At 51.1% G+C, this 22,336-nt stretch overlaps 1 protein-coding gene across 1 annotated transcript in view; it reads right to left on the reverse strand.

Annotated features, from left to right (window-relative positions):
* The window catches only part of Gabbr2 (gamma-aminobutyric acid (GABA) B receptor, 2), a 329,397-nt gene extending 315,032 nt beyond the window's left edge, over nt 1–14,365 (reverse strand). The window contains exon 1 of the mRNA NM_001081141.2: nt 13,759–14,365. Coding sequence (NP_001074610.1) covers nt 13,759–14,076 — 318 coding nt within the window. The 5' untranslated portion in view covers nt 14,077–14,365. The remainder of the gene's footprint in view (nt 1–13,758) is intronic.
* Nucleotides 14,366–22,336: the final 7,971 nt, after the last annotated feature.

A 22,336-nucleotide genomic window follows, 5' to 3' on the forward strand; every position in this document is an offset into this window, starting at 1 on the left:
AGCTCTCCTAGCCTCTCAACAGTCACTCGCTCCCTGCTTCGAGAGAAGCAGGCTGAGTAAGTCCCGGGTATTACATGTCCCTGGGCCTGTTCAGGGACACAGTGTGTAGTGCCTGAACACACTGTCTAAGCATCCTTCCCCTGCACCCTAGGCTTTGCAATGTTCCTGAAGGCTGCTAGCTCAGTTTCTGGGTGACTCGAAGGTGTCCGTGCCCAAGAAGCCTCTTTGCTGCCAGCACTATCTAGAAACCAGGACTCTGGGGAAAGCTGAGGTGAGCCATGACTGACTAGAACTGTGCTTTCGAGGCCTGTGGCCCAAGGATAATGACCTTCTAGGTCTTTCCCACAGCTTGACTGAATGGCCCTCACACTAGTCTCCTTGAGGTCTTTGCTCTCAGCCTTGCCTCACTAGTCCTCAAACGGCTCTGCTTGCCATCGCTCAAGGTCACAGGTCACAGGTCACCTGCTGTAGGTCACCTCCCCTCTGTGCACTTACAGTCAGTCCTCACATGTGCCCTTTCAAAGAAAGTATCCAAGCAGCCTCATGCCCTTCTCTGTCTGTGACAGGTGCTCCTGGATTCTGAGCACCATTACCAAGGGAAAACTGAAGCCAGTGACAGACGCTTGAATGTTCACGGCATCCCTGTGCCTTTTATAAAGATGCTATTGGACACTGAGTGTGGTGGTGCATGCCTGCAATTCAAGCACTTGGAAGGCAGAGACAGGAAGTCTGCAAGTTTAAGACTATCCCGCTCCCCGTAGGAACTTACAGGTAGGTCATCCAGGGTTATATGGCTAGGCCCTGTCTCAAACAGAACAAAACAAAAAGATGTTTAAAAACATTCAGTGACTCTGAGAGAACGCCAAATCAATCAGTCTTCATAGGTAATCCAGGGGCATCGTACAGCTGCGACTTTCTACAGCTCTCTGAAGCCTTTCTTTTAAAAAAAATAAAAAGTTCAGCAAAGCTGACTGGTGCATGCCTTTAATCCCAGCGCTTGGGAGGCAGAGGCAGGTGGATTTCTGAGTTTAAGGCCAGTCTGGTCTACATACAGAGTGAGTTCCAGGACAGCTGGGGATATCAAACAGAGAAACCCTGGCTCAAAAAATCAAATAAATAAATAAAATTATGTTATTTAATGCATTGAGTGTTTTGCCTGCATGTATATATGCGTGCCACGTGTGTGTGACGCCCAGAAGAGGGCGTCGTATCCTTTGAAACCAGAGTTAGATATTTTAGATGTCTGTGGGCTGCTGTGTGAATGCTAGGAAGCAAACCAGGTCCTTTGCAAAAGCAGTAGTGTTCTTAATCTGAGCCACCTTCCTTATTAGGATTTCTTGTTTGTTTTCAATTGTGTGGTTTTGCTTTGCTGGAGACCGAGTCTCACTCTGTAGCCCAAGCTGATTTCAAACTCTTGACATCCTCCTGCCTCAACCCACTGAGTGCTACAAAGGTCTAGTTGCCTCTGTCCCTGCCCCTCCTCTCTGCAGCAGCTCCATGAATAAAACCAGAGACAACATTACAATTCCCTTTTACAGGTGATGAAACCAAACCATAGAGAAGGGACAGGTGACCCATGACACATCTGGAGCTCCATCTACTGAACTACCCTGCCTCCTCATGATTTGCCTCTGGATGCTAAAGAAATGTGTCCTTCATGGCCAGGACAGCGGATCGTATCTCTTCGGCCTCAGACCCAGCAACTGCTCCTCAACTGACACCTTCTAACACCTTCTCCATTAGCAGGCCGAGTTGTGATTTTTATCCCAAAGTGTTGCTTCAACAGTGTATTTCACACCACTCACACAGCACATTTGCTCAGCACCAACAGTGTGCCAAGGGACATGCTAGGTGCCCAGACAGGGGCTTCAGTCATACACAGATGTCCCTGAGTGTCCAGAGGCACAGACCTGGTTGGTGGGATCCCTCAGATGTAAAACGTGAGCCAGGGCTGCCCTTGTGGGCTGGGCCAGCACTCAGCTAGAGGAGAGGGTGTCAGGGAACAGCAACAAGCCCCAACAAAACAGAGCTAAAGGGAGCTTATTGGAGAAAACAGATTCCAAGCCAAGGAGTAAGCCCTGAGCGTGCAGCATCCATCCAGTGATTTCAACTAGAAATGCATCTGACTGTAATGTTCGGACCCGGGTCGCAGCCTCCCCACTAGCCTTAAACGCGGCCCCACTGGACAGGAACTGATTTATTTGCAACAGCAGCAGTTTCTTTTTTCTTTCTTTCTCTTTTTTTAAAAAAAAGGATTTATTTATTTTATGTATAAGGGTACATTGTAGCTGTCTTCAGACACACCAGAAGAGGGAATTGGATCCCATTACAGATGGTTATGAGCCACCATGTGGTTGCTGGGACTTGAACTCAGGAACTCTGAAAGAGCACCCTGTGCCCTTAACCTCTCTCCAGCCTAGCAGTATTCATTTTCATATGCATCATAATCAACTGGTCATACTGGACGTGAGTGGCTGACTCTGGGATGTAGATCCATATGCTCAATGCTTCAAAGAATACACCCTCACAATGACCTTGAGCATTGCATCCCCAATCCACAGACAGAACACAGAGGCTCAGGGACCGCACAGTGTATACTACACAGGTTGCATGACTCTGAATAACTTCCCACCCTGGGCCAGCTTTCTCCCTGCAGTCCACACACTAGCAAGCCATTATAAACATCTTAATTAGCCCCTGATCCTTCAGCTGGTCCTCATTCATTCTACAAGTATTTACTGAGTATCTGTTGTGTGCTAGACAGTATACTGCATTCTTGAGGGAGTGAAAACCAGACCAGTTCTTGCCCCCTGGAAGGATGAAGTCAGAGCACACTGATGGACATTAACCCAACACATCTCAAATGGTACCTGTAACAAGCCCTGGACAGGGACGCCGTAGATGGGAAAGCAATTGTGATGTGTGAGTCTAAGTCAGAGCACAAGAAACATGTCCAAGCTAGTTCCCATTGCAGAAAGAAAGGTAGCTGAGGTACAGCCAACAGTGGCGGCTTATGCAAAGGCCCTGTGCAAGAATGAGCATGCTCACTCTGGAGTCACAAAGGACCACAAGGATAGGCGGGGAAGATGGGACAGTGCTCTGCATTGGCTCTGGGAGTTGATGGGTTGACCCTAGAGTTGCTCCAAGGCTGTGGGAAAAGTCCTGTTTTGCCAGTCCCAGAACAACAATGCATCCCTGCAGGGTGTAACTGTAAGCAGTGTCTCCGATGCTGGCTGGCGTGTAGAGGACAGGAAGGGACAGGCTTTGTGCACATGGAACCACTCCTGGCCCACGTCTTTCATGCACCTTCTAGGGACCAGCTGTTTCTGGTCCATCTGTGCATGCCCATCATCACCCAGGCCCTGGACCTAGCTGGAGCTTAGGAAGGTTGTCACAGTTATATACAAGAGGTACAACTGTTGACCCGGAGATGATCTGAGTCTGACAGGAGGCACAAACACTGGCACTGAAGTAAACACGACAGAGGTGACAAGTCCCTCCCCCCTGCCAAGAGCCAGGTTCTCCAGGTGCAAAGGAAGAGAAGGAGGATGTGTGTGAACCAGGCGTGTAGACAGATAACACTCAAAGTGAGCCTCAAGTGCAGAGCTGGAGGTGTATGGCTAAGTGCGCTGGTGGGGAGAAGGGAGAGGATGGATCCGAATCAGGGGCAAAGCAAGCAGTAAGGGTGAAATCCACCATGGAAGATATCCTGTCTTCTGAAAAGAAAAGCTGGTCTGGTTGGGTGGGGGTGGGGTGGACAACTGCGCGATGACACGTGACAATGTGGACATCTGTGGAAGGCTCCGCTTTCGGCTCCTTCTTGGCCGACGGCATGAAGCCTCTTCACCTTGCTCAGTCTCATCTGTGAAGTGAGGGTTCGATGAATGGCAGATACAACACCGCCCACACAGCACAAACAACAGATAGGGAGGGCGAGGAAGCAGGGTCCTTCTTGTCCTCATCTCTAATCCTCTCACTTGCAGCTGTATCGCCCCACTTCTCTGTCCTTGGTTGATGACAATGACATTAGAAGCTCTATGAGGACTCCCTAACATCCCTAATATTCCCTGAGTCCTTCAGGATCTAGAAGGATCCCCTGGGCCCCAGTTCTCACTAGGGACATGGAAACCTGTTCTCAACATGGGCTCTGGTCACCTGCCATAGTGAGATGTGAGGTCCCGAAGCCATTCTGGGCCTTCGCGTCGAAACTCCAGTGACTGGGTGGCTCCAGAAACAAGGCAAATTGCCTTCGATGATACGCTGGCGATTATTGTAAGTGTGGCTGTTGCTTTCAGAATCAGCTCCCTCGAAACCAAGTCAAGTGGATCTTGAGCAGAAGTGTAAAAATATCATTTTCTCCAAGCCCCTCCTGACCCCACGGCTCAGGAACAGCAGTAACCCACGACTCCCCAGAGCCTCCGCTGGCTAGATTTCATCAGAATCCTGAGCAATGAGATGCTTGCTAAATGGCAGGAGAAGGGGTCTGCTTTAGCCAGCAACTGACACCCCTAGACACCTATGAAGATGGATCACTCCATTTACTTCCTACCTTGGATCTACTAATTTCCCGGACAACCGTGACACTTCATCCTTCAATAATAGCACAGCACATTCAAAAAGACCAGGAAAGTAAAAATTGGAAAAAAGAAACCCTCAGTCTGTCCAAAAGGCATCACAATGGCCACACCTTTTACTTGGGCAAGAATCTCCTGATTGAAAAAAATCATCTCATAGCCAATCAACTCTGCACATGGTCCTATCAGATTTGCTTGTCTAACAGGGTCCAGACCCATCCCAAGCATCAGGGAGAAGATGGCTTTCTAATTCCACTCCTTCAGTTCCTAAATCACTTCTGATCACACAGCAGCTCGGCGCCTGGAGGACGTCTTGCTATTCAGGAGGTTCCCAGGCCTGGCACAAGACCACCTGACTCACCCAGACTGGTGACTTGGTTTCATTCCTACAGTGTCTCCTGGGACCAGAGCCCGGCCCCACCTCCATTGGCTCAGTGTGGTGTCTGAAAATGAGCACAGGGTATCAGAACCCAGCTCCTGAGTCTTCATTGAAATATTGCTCCAATAAACAAACCTGAGACCAGAGAACTTCTCTCAAACCCAGGTAGATTTCCCTCCTAGATTGGGCTGTGCATTACAGAATGCTACACACATATTCTATAGAGAAAAGGGGAGGGATGGCATCAGCTTGACACACCCTCCCCTGTTGGAACATCCAACACGTGCCCTTTCCTCTTTCCATGACCTCTGTAGAGTGTAGAAGGAGCATTCAGGAAGCTTTCCCCAATGCTTGGCACACAAAGCTCCTCACCAACTTGTTAGGATGGCACTCAGTCCTCACAGAACCAGTGAGCTGGAATCAGGCTCGAAGACCCATTTGTTTGTTTCACGAATATTTTTGGAGCTCCTGTTCCATAGCCCTGGGCCTGAGATGGTACTGGGGACAATGTGGAGCCTTTAGTGCTAAGATGGCAAAGAGGCTCTGTCCCAGCTGCAGGCAGCAGCTAGTAGAGGACTTGCCACCAAGGCGAACCACCGATGGTACACCGAGGGTCCTAGCCCACCAACACTCTCTAGGACTCCTCCTATTGTGTCCTCCTGCTGGTACATCTGTGCATCCCTAGACAGCCAGGTACCGAGAGGAAGGCATTTCAGCAGCCTCCCAGCCTAGCCTGTTGTTATATAACCACAGAGCTGAAGAAAACAGAGCAGCAGATGCAAGGCATCTGCTTCTTGGGCAGCTTTGCCTGTTCGAGCTCTCACCTTCCTAGAACCAAAACACAATGAGGTGAGAAGTCAGGCTTTGCTCTCAGTTGAGCTGGGAATGGCCAAGTCAGGAAGGTGTTCCACCGGAGCCTCGTCTGGCTTGTGGGTGGCTCACACCGTGTGTGACTGGCTTAGCCCTGTTGCACAGCAGGCTTCTCACTGAGGACTGTATTGCAGGTCCTCACCCAGATCCTGGGAGCAAGTTTGCCTCAGCAAGTAGGTGTGGTATCAAGGCTCCAGGGCAGGAATTCGCCTTGCTGTGACAGCCAGTTAGGTGAGTTCCTTAACTCCTTTCCAAAACCCAACATCAACACTCAAGATTCTAGAGCTACTCTTCAGGCCCAGCGTGGAGCCCCAATCCGAAGAGGACAAAGCTCCCCACTGGTCTGCTTGAGGCTTCGAAAAGTGGCCCTTGACTCTGTAGCTCCACCCCCTCAATTGTCTTTCCCTGTCTCCTCTTTCCTACGTGTGAGGACAGTGCCATGGTGTGTGCACTTCCTTATCTAGCCCTTTAAGAAAATTAGTATATGTTCATTGTACAGAGTGGTAGGTTTCTAAAGCCATCTCAGTTCAAGCACATCATGTACGTTGGCCAGGTTCACCATCTGTACCTTCTCTATTGTGCCCTCATCCCCAAAAAACATTCTCCATCACTCTCGGGGATAACTTGAGATCTCCAACACCTATAGATTCCCCCTGGCACCATCTTTCTGAAGGACCCCAAGTGGCAAATGCCCATGAAAGCTACGTGCTCCTCTATACTTCAGATTCCTTTACATTTAATCTGAGGGCAGTAACTATTTCCGGTCAATGATAAAGGACTAGAGCTCATACATGTTGCTTGCAAGCCAAGGCAACTAAAACCCGATTCACATAGGAGATTCCAGAGTATGCGACACAGCCTGGAAACAGCCTATATCCCTTAGGTTGCTTCTTGGATGAGAGTCAACAAGAAGGCCCTCTGACACACACAAGACTTTGAGTTGAGTATGCTACGGAGATTCCAGGACTCCATTGGTTACTGCCATGTCTATTCCAACAGAAGTTATGACTTGGTGAGTACCCACTGGTTCAGCACCACCGCTCTCATTGCTCATCTTGCACTTCCAGCTTCTAAGTTCCTTGCTGGGATCTCAGGTCTCTGTGTGTGGAACAATGTCTCCTCTGTGCTTGTTAAGAGGGAGGGCCACATGCACGAAGAAGCCCCTTTTAAAAAGGACAACGTCATCCCATAAAACTCTAGTTCGACATTGGAATGTGCACTAAACAGAATTTCTAATTCCTCTCATCTCCTTTCTAAGGGAATTTGGGGACCAAGGTGTGTCTGTGGGTGCCTGTCCAGACTGAGGAATTGGCCGGGGATGAGTATGGTGAAGGCGTTGCCCCATCTGGGGCATGGGAGCTCAGGAATTGGTGCTGGTGGGAATTGCAGGAGACAGCAGCAGCTTGGCAGCAAAGGTCATCTTGATTCCTAAAGTCACTTACAGCTTGACATGAGAAAATAAAGGCCCAGGGCAGTGGTCCAGGCAAATCGTTCCAGAAGATACCAACACATCCAGTTAGAGTTCAGCTCAGCAACCATTCACTCAGGCCCACCATACGCCCAGCTCTGCCAGGCCCCACCCCAACTCCCAAAAATCAGGCTTGCCCTGCCTGCAGGCAGCTACAGCCTAGTGAGGGATGCCTGTCACAGGGAGGGAGAACAGGAGCTCAGTGAAGTCCTCAAAGTCTGTATCCTCAGTGCCTAACACCCTTCTCAGCTATGGTATCAGAAAACAGTGCTTCATGTTTACATCGTGTTTGAAGCTTCCATATGTATCTTAGGTCTTTCTCCTAGCAGCTCTATATGGTCAGCATAATAGAACTCACAAGGTATAAAAATAATAGTGGCAGCATATTAACAACCAAATACTAGCATTTGCTACATCCTGGACCTGGGTTTGGCTGCTGCCCTCTCACTGCTTCCTTATGCAACTGTTGCCAGGTCTCCAAGCAGGTAAGTAGCATCCAGACCACAGTCTCCTGACCCTGAGCCTAACCTCATTCAACAGGTATCAGGTGAGAGTTGGAGGTGCAAGGGCAGAGGGTGGTCACCGACCCTCTGCCTCTGCCTCTGCCTCTGCCTCTGCCTCTGCCTCTGCCTCTGCCTCTGCCTCTGCCTCTGCCTCTGCCTCTGCCTCTGCCTCTGCCTCTGCCTCTGCCTCTGCCTCTGCCTCTGCCTCTGCCTCTGCCTCTGCCTCTGCCTCTGCCTCTGCCTCTCCATCCCTTGAGACCCCAGCCTTTCTCTTGAGTTTATGATACAACAGTTTCCAGGCCCGCAATCTCACCCTGCCCAAAGCCACTCTCTACTTTCCTACTAGATCACTAAAGCCTAGCTCTCACGCCCAACCTTCTTCAAGGCAGCCACGCCCAGTCCCAGGCTGCCTTTCTTCCCACGAGGCTGTCTGCAGGTACCACATCTCACACCTGGATACCTTCATTCTTTAATCGTGAGACTCTTCCCTGGGCCCCATCTTCACTTCCCCTAGGCTTCAGCTCTCTATGTCTGTATTATAGTCACCCCACCCAAACTCTCCCCTGGAAGGAAGTACAGACATGATCATTTTCTCTCTGCTTTCGAGACTGTCAAGACTACCGTCAGTCTGGTGTTTCCCATGAGCCTGCCTTTGTGGAGACCATCATCAATGCTTCATGACATTCACGCCCTCCTATCAGTCTCTTGTTTCCTAATAGGTACAACTTCTTCTCCACTCTGTATTCCTAAGATTGGGTACAGGAGACCTCCCCCCTCTTTATCCCTCCCTCCCTTGCATCTGTCTATCTATCTATCTATCTATCTATCTATCTATCTATCTATCTATCTATCTATCTATCTCTATCTCTTGGTTTTTGAAATCATGACAGGCTGGTATGTGGCACAGGCCTGGCATATCAGTATCATATGATTGGGTAGGGGGTGAAGTCATGACTCAATTCATACCAGTATGATCCTAGCACCTCTGCTGGAGCATTTGGAAGGCAGAATTATTCATGCTGGATTTTCTGCAAGTGTGCAAAGCCACAGTTGTGTGGGGCCATCTGCCATCACTCAGGACAGCATGCCTCACTGTGAACTAGCAAGGGATCAGAGCCAAGATCCAGAGAGGAAGGCACTTTTAAAGATGTACCTATGCTCTGGATACAGACATACCTGAACATAGCACACTCCAGGTTTTGCTTAGTGATATGAACCATTGGTTTGGGTTTCTACAAGAGTCCTTAGTCTGGCAGAGTTCCTAAAGGTTGGTCAGTGAGATACAGCCACTCAATGTGAGCCTAACTAAAATCAGCTCAGTCCAGCTTCTGTTTGCCCACAGCAGGAGGAATGGAACCAGAGCCTAGCACATGCTGGGTAAACATTTATTTTTGAGTTGAGATCTTACTAAGTTGTCCAGGCTGGTCTGAAATGCACTCTGTAACCCAGGCATGCCTTGAACTTATGAATTCAGTATCCTGAATAGCTGGGGTTATAGCCTGTGCCATCAGATCTCTCTTTATTGTTTTTTAATTAACAGCCGCATTGATAGAATACTATAATATTTACTATTTAGGAAGTTCTTTTCTAGAATGCATAGCCATCCCCACTTTCATGTCCTATCCTGAGCTGAAGATGATGAAGGTTATCTTGCTCTGCCCTCCATTTGCCGGTCACTTCTCTCAGGCTAGACCTGTGGTTCTCACCTTCCTGCAGTGCAGCATCTCCGGCAGGTGCTTGGCACACACCTGCAGAGCTGAGCTCAGCCTCCTGAGGAACACAGACACAGCTCGCAGCTATTTGAATCCCTTGTAAAACATAATGCAGGGACCAGTGAGATAGCGGAAGGAAGGGACACGTGTCATAAAGCCTAGTGACAGGAACGCAGACTCCAGGATGCACACGGTAGGAGTGAAATGACTCTCTTAAGTTGCCCTCCGATTTCTTCATGTGCACAGTTACACACATAAAACAAAGCGCAGCACATAGATGAGCAGGGAGCTGGCAAAGCTGCCCAAGAGAAAGCCATGATCATCAATCATTTGCTTCTGCTGGGATTTCTAAGCTGGATCCCTGCGTCATCAGAGTGATCCTCCTGAAAGCTAGATTGTGCATGCTTGGGTTATGTGCCTTTGGTTTCCTGAACCTTTCTTTCTTCTATTACAATATTGTGTGTGTGTGTGTGTGTGTGTGTGTGTGTGTGTGTGTGTGTGTGTGTGTTTTAAATAGTAGAAAAAGTCAGAAAACTGCAATCCAACAGCAAGAAAATGATTAATTATTTATATGTGCATGGAATAGAGTAGTACACAGCTGCCAAAAATCATATTAACAAGATAGATTTAAAGACGTGGGGGAAATTCCATGATATAATGGTAACTGGAGAAAAGAAAATATTAAACTGAAAGAAATAATCCTAATTATTTGATGCAATCAATTACTTTTGCAAAGGTAGATTATGGGCGATTATTTTCTGTATGCTTTTCTACATCTATCAATTTCTCTAAAATGAGCACTAGTCAGATCAGACCCACAGCCATGATTTTTAGTATATTACTTGATTATTATTTTCTTTTACTAATGTGGCCATCAAAGAACTCGTAGGTAGTATGGTCCACCAAGTTCACCTGGGTATCTGGATTGCTTTCAAACACAGGGCAGAGAATCTGACACTCCAAAGGCTGCTCCCAGCTTTTTCTTATGGTGGGAGCTTCAAAGCCTCCACATAGCTTCTGGCTCTTCCTCTTGTCTACACTTTCAGTGCCTTGCTTGTGTTTTTATTACACAAGTCCTCTTGGAATCCATACACAAGTGTTTGCTGAAGTGATGCAATGCTCCACCAAAGAAACCGAAGTCCGACCACCCCGTGATCTGTTGTGATGCCCCATCGGCAGACAGAGGCCTTGAACGTTCTGGGCTGAGCTTGGAATACCTGTTACTAGAGACGCTGGTACAGGCTCAAGGCCTGCCTGAGCTGCAGAGTGAATTCAATACCATCTTGGGCAGCTTATGGAGACTATCTCAAAATAAAGATGTAGGAAGAGATCTGGGGATATAATTGGCCAAACCTTTGGCTTCTGGGTTGGATCCCCAGTATTGCAAAAAGGAAACCAGGAAGTTCTACTGCCTGTCTCATCACAGAAGAGGCTCAACCAACATAAATACATGAGGAGGTAGGCTGGCCTGGGAGAGCAGATAAACTATGCCTTGCTGTATCTTTCACCCTTTTTACAGGCGGTGTGGACCAAGGTCCATCCTGCCTTCCTTTAGTTACTGGCCAATGAGGCTATGACTGACAGCCAATGTCAACAAAGCCAGGCAAGATTAGCCCATCACACCAACCCTGCATTCAAGTCTTCTGACAGGAGCAGCAGACGGTGAGGAGGCAGCTCTCTGAGTCCACAAACACAGCCTTGCGCTAACAGGGGCTACTCACTCACTCAGAAGTGGCAAATGCCTTTCAGATTGCCCTGCATCTGCTGCCAGTTCCCAGACTGATTTTCCCTTCAGTCCAGCTCAGAGAAAACTTTAAAGACAGGTTAGTGGGGGGGGGGGGGTGAGGGGGAGTAATTATAGTTCCTGGGCACTCTCCCAAATGTGATACTTCATGCACGAGGTGATATATTGACTGTCAGCCAGAATTCTCTTTTCTGGTAGTAACCTCCCTGACTCTCTTAAAGACTGTAAGGCCAAGCAGGAGAAAGAAGCATTCTTAATATTTTAGCAGTGACTGACTTATCCCACCTAAAGCCATAGTGTCTCACTGGTGAATCCACACCAAATGGAAGTGCAGGAAGGGAGGCAGTTATTTATTGAGTGCTTACAGCGTGCCAGACAGAGTGCTGGCAGTGGAGCCTGCTGGCATCTCTCTGTAAGCCCCTGGACGCCATCCGACAGAGGATGGCTAACCACTCTGCTCTTGAGATCTGAACACCTGCATTTAGAGGCATTAGAGATTAAGTGTCCAATTCAAGGTCATGGGTGGGCGGGGTCAGGAGGTCAGAGGGATAACCTATTTCTGCAGTGTTCAACCCTAAGCCCCAGATCAGGTACAGTTGACATTAGAGGGAAACCCAGTGCTGTGCCTGAAATATTCCCACCAACCAAAGCTCCTCTGACTGCCTCATCCTCTTGACTTTGGGTCCTCTCACTCAGAAAGCCACCAAGACACACTTGAGAAAAAAAATGTAAAAGCGTTGGCCCACACCCTGCAACCAAGCGCCCATCCCTCTGCTACCACAAATGGACTAATGAGAAACTTCTCAGGAAGCATTCGAAAAGGTTTTACAAGACATAGTGAAGATGTATACAGGGCAGCCCTGTCTACAATTGCTTTTGTCTTCTAAGAACCGGCCTGTCCCTGTCCCTGTCCCTTCCAGAATATGGGTGGAAGCCACATGAAAGTGTGCCAAGGATATATGCCTCTGCATAAATGCATACCCATCTCAATGTGCTTGTGCCAGACAGGTACCCCTAAAGAACTTGAAACACTGAGGGGGGAGGGAGAAAAAAGGAGGTCGTCAGGAACGTCAATCGAAAGTGATTTCACACACGGTTAGCCCTGTACAGCCACCCAGTGTGCCTCTTCCCGAGGCAGAGGAGCCTCTCTGCCTGCAGCAACCTGAGCTCACCGTTACCAACTGCCACCAATTCCTTCACCTTTTATTTACAGAGCAGAACAGCAGGCTGCTTCACTGGTGAAGCGGGGGAGGCGGGGAATGAGATACAATCTACATTATGCTCTTTTCCGGGAGGGGGTATAAAAAAGGGGTCAGGCAGGGGAAGAAGCCAAGCCCAGGTTACACCACCAGGGGGATGCTCCTTTCTTGAGGAGTCTGCCCGGGAGCTCCAGCAAAGGTGCGCTGGGGGAGCCCGGGAAGCAAGGGTCCAGAGCTCGCCCTGGCTTTGCTGGGAGAGATGCAAGAGGCGCCAACAGAGCTCTCAGTAAAGGAAATCACTGCCCCCTTCAGGCCGAATCTTATCTCTCGAGGCTGCGGACCGGAGAGTAGGGGCTCCCTGGGTCCGGAAAAACTCGCAAACCCGTCCTTATTCCTGATCGCTCTTCCAGGCCCTCTCTTCGTCCTAGCCTCAGAGTGGGCAGTCAGGGTCTGAGCTGAGGCTCCTTGGAAACCTAGACATGAGGGCGTGAGATCGGGGTTTGGGATGGAAAGGTCTTGGTTCTCCAGCTCTGCTCAGAAAAGAAGGCCAGAGGGGAACCCTCTGCCACACTCCAAGTCTAGGCTCCCACGACACGAACGCCTCAAGTGTGCACCTGCTCAGCGGTGTTAGCAGCTGCTGAACAAAAGTGGAAGCGCGATCGGACACCACCACACGTCCCGGGCTAGACCTGTCAAGCCACTCTATGAGCAACTAACCCAAGGCGGGGAGAGGGGGAAGGGGAGTCTCCCAAAACTGCTCCAGCTACTGCCAGCGCTGGACAGATCCAGGCAGCAGCGCTGCAGAACCCTCCGGGCTCCGAGGCTGACCGTGGCGCGCGCGAGCCCTGAGCTGCAGAAGTGCACCACAGGATCGGTCCTGCCCGAAGCTTGGCCCCCGAGGGTCCTGGAGCCCTCTAGCCCTAAAAGGGCGGCTTGGAATTTTTAGGGTCTGGGAATAGGCCCCATAGCCTGTCCAGCTGTGGCTGGCCCAGTTTGTAATCAGTGTGCGTGTTCCTCTTACTTGGCACCTGACAACCCTAGGAGCAGCACCGGACAGGGGCAACCGGCGCAGGCCTCTGGGAGTCCAACCTCTCACATCTCTAACTCCTCCTCTGGTCAAAGGAGACCCCCATTCCACACCCACACAGAGGTGGAAGGTGCTCACAGATCAGGGTCCCACCTGCTCCAGCCAAGCCCAGTGAGACCCTGATGGACCCAGTACGCGGTCAGCCAGCGAGGAGGAGACAATCACGGCTCTGTCCCTCCTCGACGCCCCCAGCCTCGACGGCATGGGTCACTGGACACTTACCTCGGTGTCGTAGAGTCGCAGGTCCAGGAAGTAGGGGCGCAGGAGTGACTCGTTGCGGATCTGCTCGATGGCTAGCTCCACGGCGGGGAGCACGCCGCGCCCGATGCTGCCCTTGGCCACCTCCTTGGTGAGCGGCATGAGGCCCATGATGGAGAGCGGCGGGCTGCTGGGCGGCGGCCGGGGGGCGCCCCGCGCCCAGCCCCAGGCCCCGGGAGCCAACGACAGCAGCAACGACAGCAGCAGGGGCAGCAGCAGGCGCGCGGGCGGCGGCGGTGGCGGCGGCGGCCGGGGCTGCCCGGAGCTCGGCGGGGAAGCCATGCCGCGCCGCGGGCTGCGGGCGCCAGCTCACTCGGCCCGCATGGCCTGGCCCGGCCCGCCGCCCGGCGCCGAGCTCTGCCCGCGGCTCCCGCGCAATGGCGCCGGCACGGGCCCCGGCTCGGCTCCGGCTTCTGCTCGCTCAGAACGGCCGCGGCGGCGGCGGCGGCGCCCGTGACGGATCAATCACGCCGGGAAGGGGTGGGAGCCAGCGGAGTGCGGGAGGCGGGGAGCCAACGAGCGAGCGAGCGAGCGAGCGCCGAGGGGGCCGAGTCTCCGCGCGCCTCTCTCCAGCGCGGCCGCCCCGCACCCGGCCGCCTCCTCCCGCCTCCGTGCGCGATCGCAGCTCTTTCCTGCTCGGAGCCGCGGGACGTCGGACCCTGGAGCCCGGCCAGGGGAGGGAGGGCGGCAGGAGGCTCGGGAGGCGAAGGCAAGGCTGCTGAGCGGCGGCTCGGGCCGCCTCCGGGGACAGGGACGGGCCGTGCGCGCCGGGGGAGGGGGAGGCGCCGGCGCTGCGGCTGCCGCGGGGAGGGCCGTGCTCCCGGCACACGCACACTCGCGCCCCGGGCGCTGCGCCGCGCCGGCTGCTGCGGCCGGCTGACCCCGCCGCCGGGGACTGAGCTCCAGAGCCCCACGTTCGGGGGAATCGAAGCTGCTATGCGCGGGGGACGCGGGCGCCTCGCCTTGCGCTTCCTGTAGCACCTGCAAGGTGGTTGGGTACTGCTTCTCCCAGGTCTGGGCGGGCGAGTCGAGGAAACGAACGTTCTACAAAGGTGTCCTAGGGGCACCAGCAGCCTGCGCTCTCCTGTGCCAGCTACCAGGGAACCTGGGACCCTTGATCCAGTCTGGAGTCCTTTGCCAAGCCCAGGTCAGGGCTGGGATAGGAGACCTATGAGTACTACCGCCTCCTCCAGGCGTTTGACCTCCCGGTGTCCCCAGTCCCAGAGGGCCCCGCCTTAAAATTCTCCCCTGGGTGGGAACCCTGTCTTCAGTCCCAAGAAGCACAGCCTGGACTTGGCTCATTCTGTCTCCCAGGTGGTATAAACACACTGGATAACCCCAGGCAAAGTAGTCCTGGACAAGATGAACCTGAGTAACCCCTCTGTGCCTCCCTGTGAATCATGGCACTTGTGAGCACTAACCTACAACATCCCAAAGCCTGACTAGTACAAGGATACATTACATTACATTATAAAACAGCCCATCCAAGCATTGTGGACCAAAAGCACGACCTTGTAACAAGGGTGGGAATTTAACCTTCACTAACTGCTTGCTACCTGACATATCTGATGTATCCTCAAAACAGCCGTATACGCTTAGTACAGTGGGTCTATCATTCCCGTTTTACAGAAGAATACACTGATCGATAATATACAGCTAATACAGGGGAAGCAGAATGCACAGCCACAAAGGACTCTTATGCACCCCTGATATTGGAAAGCCCTTCCAAAAGGAGGACATGGAGGCCACGGTGCTCTCAGTAGCTCTAGATCCCGTTCCTCCACACAGTTTGTAATGGGTCATCTAAATGGAGTCTGCATATTTGGAGCTGGGCAGGAAACCCGGAGGAAACCTGGAAGATAGAGCCCAGGCTGAATTGAGGACGGCAGTACCTTGGACAGCTCCAGAGACCCTGAGGCCAAATCAGCCAGGGCGCCTGCCCGCATAGCCACTTTCTAGGCGGCTATAATTCCTCCCCTCTCGGCTGAAGGTTTTGTACAAGAGCACAGCTCATCCAAGCACCCCCATCTTCCAGCCAAAAAAATAGTCTAGAGGTAATAGTCACCCCAGACATTCTAGAAGATGTCTCACTGACAGGAGGAGACCCATCTCCCTGCCCACCAGCTTGGCTCCAGGCCAGACTCTGACCTCATGCCTCACTTTGCTTGTCTGGGCATTCTGGCTCCCAGTTTCTGCCCTGATCTTGAGTTCCACTGTGGGTAACTGGAACCTTGGTGTTTTTCCTAGTTCTGAGTCCCTGCCTGCCTCAATCACTAGCCAGGAATCCCTGCTCTTGTATAGGTGGAGCTGGGCTGCTTTCAGCTACTAGCCATTCCACTTAGCTATATTCTACTTAGGAGACTCTCCTCCATGTTTGCCAGGAAGGTAAGGAACTGAAGAAAGCAACTCCAGCCATTGTCCCTGTTGAGTTGCTGTTCTGGTTGAGAAAAGAGACAGTATTTAGGAAGAACTGCATTTCAGGGTTCCGATGTGAGGGAAAACCCATTGGAGGTCAATACATCAGGAAAGAGAACTGAGACAGGTGAGGTCAGGCTAAGATGCAAAACAGGGAGTCTGGGAAGTGCTCACTACAGTGACTCCTTAGCAGAGGCTTAAGGGAGCTAAGACAGAAAGACAGTGTCCCATGAGAGGAAAGGGCCCAGGACAAGGAGCAGGAGGGAGAACGGTAGGCTTGAGGACAGTCAGGGGCCAGGGTGGCTGAGGGAAATGAGTGAATGAGGGAAAGAGCAGTATGAGCCAAGATCAAAACCAGAGTGATCATCCAGGGCCCCGGTGCTGGGAGGACATTGGCTGCACTGGCGGAATGGAGAGCCACAGCACACTGCCACGGTCTGAGCCACTGGACCAGGCTACTCTGGCAGCTGAATAAAGATCCATTAGGCCCAGGAAAGGGCAGAGGCAGGCACACCAGCCATTATGCTCAGTTCATGGCAAGAGTCAGGGTAGAAGCAGGGGAGGTGGCCATGGCTGGAGCAGCCGTTGTTCTTATTACTAATGGGAATAAAAAGCACTGGCCAAGTTCCAGGACTGTGAGACACTTGATGTAGTCCTCTCCTTATGAGAAAGCCAACAGAGCCCCCGGGTACCTCTCCTGATCCAGGGGGAGTCAGGGTTAGCAGGGGCTGCGATGCTAAAGTCTCGTGGCCTTCCCACGCCCTGCTTTCTCCATCATCCTTTCATCCTCATGCTCTCCTACAAATAGCAATGTGTCTCCAAATCCCAGCTTGGCCATTCCGAGATAGCCCTCACTGGCTTTGTGGGGACTTGTGAACTCTGTGGTCCATGACCTACCAGGGAGCACAGCATCCTTCCCTATGAGCAAGATTCTGACCCAGGACGGTAACCACCCCACTGTCTACTGTTTGGCTCTATTAGGCTGGGAATCCTCTGCCACCTTGGAGAGTTAGGAATGCCCGGCTCTTCCCTAACAGACGTATCCTTCTACAACCCGGGTCTAAATTTCTCACACACTTCCCTTCCATCCCATTGTCCATGCCTGTCTCTACTCTCTCTCCCAAACAGCCTCAAGGACTCCTTTCACTCTTTCTAAACACTTTTTAAGTTATGTACATGTGTGAGCATGCACACACATGCATAGTGTGTGCTACGGCACACGTGTGGAAGTCAGAGGACAACTTGCAGGCATCAGTTCTCTTCTTCCTCTTTACAGATCCTGAGGAATTGAACTCAGGTCATCAGGCTTGGAGCCAAGCCACAGAGCCAGCCACAGAGCCAGCCACAGAGCCAGCCACAGAGCCAGCCACAGAGCCATCTCACCAACCCACCTCCCGCTCTTTCTCTTTAAGAAGTACCGACAAGCCACCCTTGCAGACAAACCTCTTCCACGGATTCGTGTTTACACGGGGATATTTCTTTCGATCAAGCAGTTCGGCTGTTTTTATAAAGCACATTGTTTTACATTTCTTCCTCTTCTTCTTCTTTGTTTAATGGAGAGGTTGTGAATGATGGCTCTGAAAGAGATTCCCTGAATGACTCGAAGGAGCCTGTTCCTTTTTCCCCAAGGCATGTTTTTTAAACTGAAAAATTGGGTTTCAGGCATCAAATGTGGTCTAGTGACATCTTCGAGTAATAATAATAGCTGCCACTTACATTAACCACCCACCTGCTCTGTGCCAGACACCTTGGTATGCATCATCCGAGACTTCATGGCTGCCTGGGAAATGGCTGTTGGCATCTTCATCTGCAAATGTCTTGACTTGGTGGTGTCCCGAGGGCAGAGACAGTAATAGGCACAGACCACCTCTCCATCCCCGGTCCTGCATTTGTCTCTTTCACTCACCTGCCTGTGAGGGTTCCCATCTGTGTCTGACCAGGAATATTAGAAAGAGGTTTAGAACACCACCGAAGGGCTGGGGAGGTGGCTCAGTTGGTAAAATGCTTGCTGTGCAAATGTGAGGACCTCCCAGCACTTGGGAGGCAGAGACAGGCGGATTTCTGAGTTCAAGGCCAGCCTGGTCTACAAAGTTCCAGGACAGCTAGCGCTATACAGAGAAACCCTGTCTCAAAAAACCAGAAAAACAAAACAAAACAAAACAAAACAAACAAACAAACAAAAAACCCAACAAGTGTGAGGACCAAAGTTTGAATCCCAGAACCTACATTAAGAGCTAAGCATGGGGGTCTAGGGAGATGACAGCAGTTAAGAGCACTAGTTGGTATTCCTGAGGACCAGGGTTGGATTCCCAGCACCTATATGGTAGCATGTCCATACCTCTGTTTCCAGGGGATCCAATGTCCTGTTCTGGCTTCCAGCGACTCCTGTAGACATGCGGTGTCCAAAACTCCCATACATATGAAAATAAAATAAAAGCTAGACAAGGTGGTAAACATCTTAGTTCTAGCAGGATAATCCTAGGAGCTGGTTCGCCAGATGATTTAATCAAATCAGTGAGCTCCCGAGCTGGTGAGAGAGTGGAAGACACCTGACATCATCCCCCAGCCTCCAACCCCTGATGACTTATGGACACCAACCATCCAACACACATGTGGACTCACAACCTCATGTGCACGTGCCCAGCACACTGCCGAAAGTCCGCAGTGGAAAGTAGGAAGAGAGGCTGGCCGGAGATTCTACAGAATGAAGGATGGGTCTGGGTCTCCTGGCCTCCCCAAGAAGCCCCTATGGTGATAGTGACCCCACCACAATGACACCAACACTTCAGGAGAGTAGTGCCCTTGTGGCTGGAGCTCTCATCAGATCCAGCATTGGGGACTGAGTTCCCAACATATGCTGAGGGTGAGAAGTAATTCTTAGTCAGATGGTTTCCAGAGGGCACAGACTGGCAGGAGCGCAAAACCTCTCTCAGAAGGAACCAAGGACAAACAGAAGGTACACTTTTGCTACCAAGCATCAGGTGAGAAAGATGCATAGAAAGCCTTTGGTCCAACCACCTGCCCCACATCGGAGTCCCTCCTTCTCTTTAGGGCCCAGAGGAACTTTGAAGTCAGACACTCCTGGGTTCCCATCTTTCCAACCGTGGTGCTGCGACTCCAGATCAACTACTTAACCTTGTGAGCTTCGGTTCCTACCTCATGAGTTTCGGTTCCCACTCTTTGAAGCAAGGATGAGAATGGCTCCTCCTCTATGGGGTTATCCTGAGGATTAAACAGTTAACAGCAGTTGTTACTGCTGAGCCCCCAGCTTGTTAGCTGCTGTTTCTATCAGATTGCCTTATCAAGTACAATGTAGCATCTATTGTACTGAACACAGCTCTAAACACTTAGTAGGCAAGAAATCAAGAATATCAATGCCACCAAGGGCGGCAAGACCTGTGCCTGCAGAGGCTCCCACAATGCTACTTGATTGACAAGACCTTCATCTTCCCCTAGGGCTCCACCGAGGTCATCTGTCCTATAGCTCTCTTCCTGCTGGCTTCTGAATCTGACACTGACTTCTACGTTACTCTTAGTTTTGTTCATGGTGGCACTTCAGGAACAGTAGCTACAAGCATCTCCTTATACTTTCTTCCTCAGGAGAAGTGACCCTGGATCCTTTCGCCTCCCTGGGCCATCAGTCATCATCCCAGGCTTCCATTCCACGGTAAAGTCAGAACTGACCACAAACTCTCTGAACAGGCCAAGAAGCACACAGTGGAGTAGGGCCAGCCCTCAGCACGGTCACAGGACCGCCGTCTAGTTATTCATATTTTGCTAGTGGCCACGTCACTCTTGGGCTCCTGGGACGCTCACTGCCCTGTCAAAGCCTAGCTTTGTTTTCTAGGAGGCTGCCACTGCTGCTGTTTCCAAATAGCCAGGCCTTTCCTACCTCACTTGCTAGCAGTTCTAGTTTGAAGCCCCAGAACAGGAGTGAAATGTTTCTCCAGTGACCCCTTCCTGCTGTGCTGCCCCGCTGAAGGTGTCCTGCATGGCAGATCTCTTATTTCTCATACTTGGTATGTCTTCCAGTTAGCGCTGCTGTTATTAGGCAGCCTGGCTTCCTTTCTTGTCCTAAAACATTGACCAGAATGTTAAACAGGAGAGAGCAAGAGCCGCAGCCATGAGTCTGCCCACACTGGGCATTACATACCAGGATTAAATCTCACAACCACTGCACTCCCACATCCTACAGCCTGCATTTCCCCACCTCTCACCGGAGAAACGTGACCATTCTTGATGCGTTTGACAGAAGCTCTGGTGCACGATGTCTCGGGGCTCCTCTGGCCTGCCACACTACTAATTCCATGAATCCAGACTCTGTGGAACTTGATAAACACAAACTGACACTTGGGAGGCTCTGTAGTGAGTGGTTCTGGAATTCTGCAGAGAGGTGGTACCTGAATACCCTATTGCTGAGAACACCTGGGGAAGGCTCTTAGAGAAACCAGAACTCAGCCACACCTCTACTGCCTGGCCCCTTCTGCCTCTCCCTTTCCAGAGGTTCTCAAAGTCTCTGCATCCATCTGCCTGGAGCCTCCATGTAGGCTCAGTGGAAGCTGCCTTTGGAAAGTCTCCTCCATTTCCCTTTCGATGATTCAAGCTCACTTCCCACTCACTGGCCAATCTCTACCAACGTCTCTGCAGTGCCACTGTGACTGACACAGCAAAGAGAGAATGCAACATCCTTCCATCTATCACCTCTCCTGCTCCTTGTGCCCCACCCAAGCTCCTCTACTGTCTGAGACCTTTTCTGAAAGCCTCTGCTTCTTCTAGGACTGACCACCAGCATATAGCTCTATTCTAGACTCTTCCTTCCAGGGTCTCTCATGGTTCTCATACTTCTGGTAAATGTTGAGATGTAACCATGGGTACTGAAAACCACACAAATGTTAAACATATGGTTCAGTGGATTTTCACAAAGCAGACATACTCATAGGACCAGCAGACAGAGCCAGAGAGTACCAGCAACCTGCAGCCTCAGGTGGCCTCCTATCTCCAGAGGAAACCAGTGTGCTGAACGTCAACAGCAGAGGTTGGTTAGGGTCTCTTTTGGATTTGAGCTAAATGGTATCGCTGTTGTCTGTCCTCTTTGAGTCAGTCACACCCTGTAAGGTTCATCCACATGGTCACGTGTGTTGGATAGATCTATTCTCGCAGCTGGGTGGTGGCCTTGGCTTTTAACAACTGAGCTTCAACACACTAATCCACATGTAAGGTTTTCTCTCCAGCTACTTCAAGGCCTAGATGTTTGCCAAGGTCTAACATGTAAGGCTGGCCTCTCTTCCAGCTCTGTTGTAGCCTAGTCCTCATACACCTGTCCAAAGCTTAGTGCTACTCCCAGCTCAAAAAATTCTGGGGCTCCCAGTTACCATGGGACACATACTCTCAGGCCCGATATTATAGGCTGTTAAACTGCAGCTTCAAAGCTTCCAGAATTACAACCAGCGTCTCTCCCCACACCCTCCAGTGTCTAGCTTCGTACACTACGACAGGTAGTCTATAGCGTGCCTGCTCCTTTCTGACCCCACCACTGATCGTGAATTCCTTCAGCCTAGGTTGCTCTCCCTACTCTTTCTCCCACTGGCAAAACTGTCAAGACCCAGCTCAGGCATCAGCTCCCCTGCAATGCCTCCTCCAGTCCCTCCTAGGAATCATTGTTCCCTTTTCTCAGTTTCCAGGCTCCCTCCGAGCCGAGAGATAACACTTATCACATCTTTAGAAGTTAATTACCACACTATGCCATCCCGAGACACGTTCTAGCTCATCTCTGGGACTAGGATGTGCTTTGCCCCCAGTGGTACCTTAGAGTTGGATGTATGGAGGTCTGGGGGCTTTTGTTTTTGTTCTTTCCTATCTTGATGGTACATGAAACCCTGGCATCTTAAGAGTCAAAAAATAGAATGTTTATTCTTATCTCAGCATATTCTAGAATGGCTTTTTGGCATCACGTTGCCTTGAAGAGTCAGCTGTCTGCAGCTCTGGATCCCTCTCTGTTTGCAAGGCCACAGGCAAGCCCAAGGTAATCAATACACATTTGTTGAATGGAGAAGTGTGCTGTCTGATGCAGGCATTCTCTGCATCTGCTGCTGAGACAGAAGTGGGGTGAGTCGGGTGGTCTCTGCGT

This window comes from Mus musculus, chromosome 4, assembly GCF_000001635.26.
Source record: "Mus musculus strain C57BL/6J chromosome 4, GRCm38.p6 C57BL/6J".
NCBI lineage: Eukaryota > Metazoa > Chordata > Mammalia > Rodentia > Muridae > Mus > Mus musculus.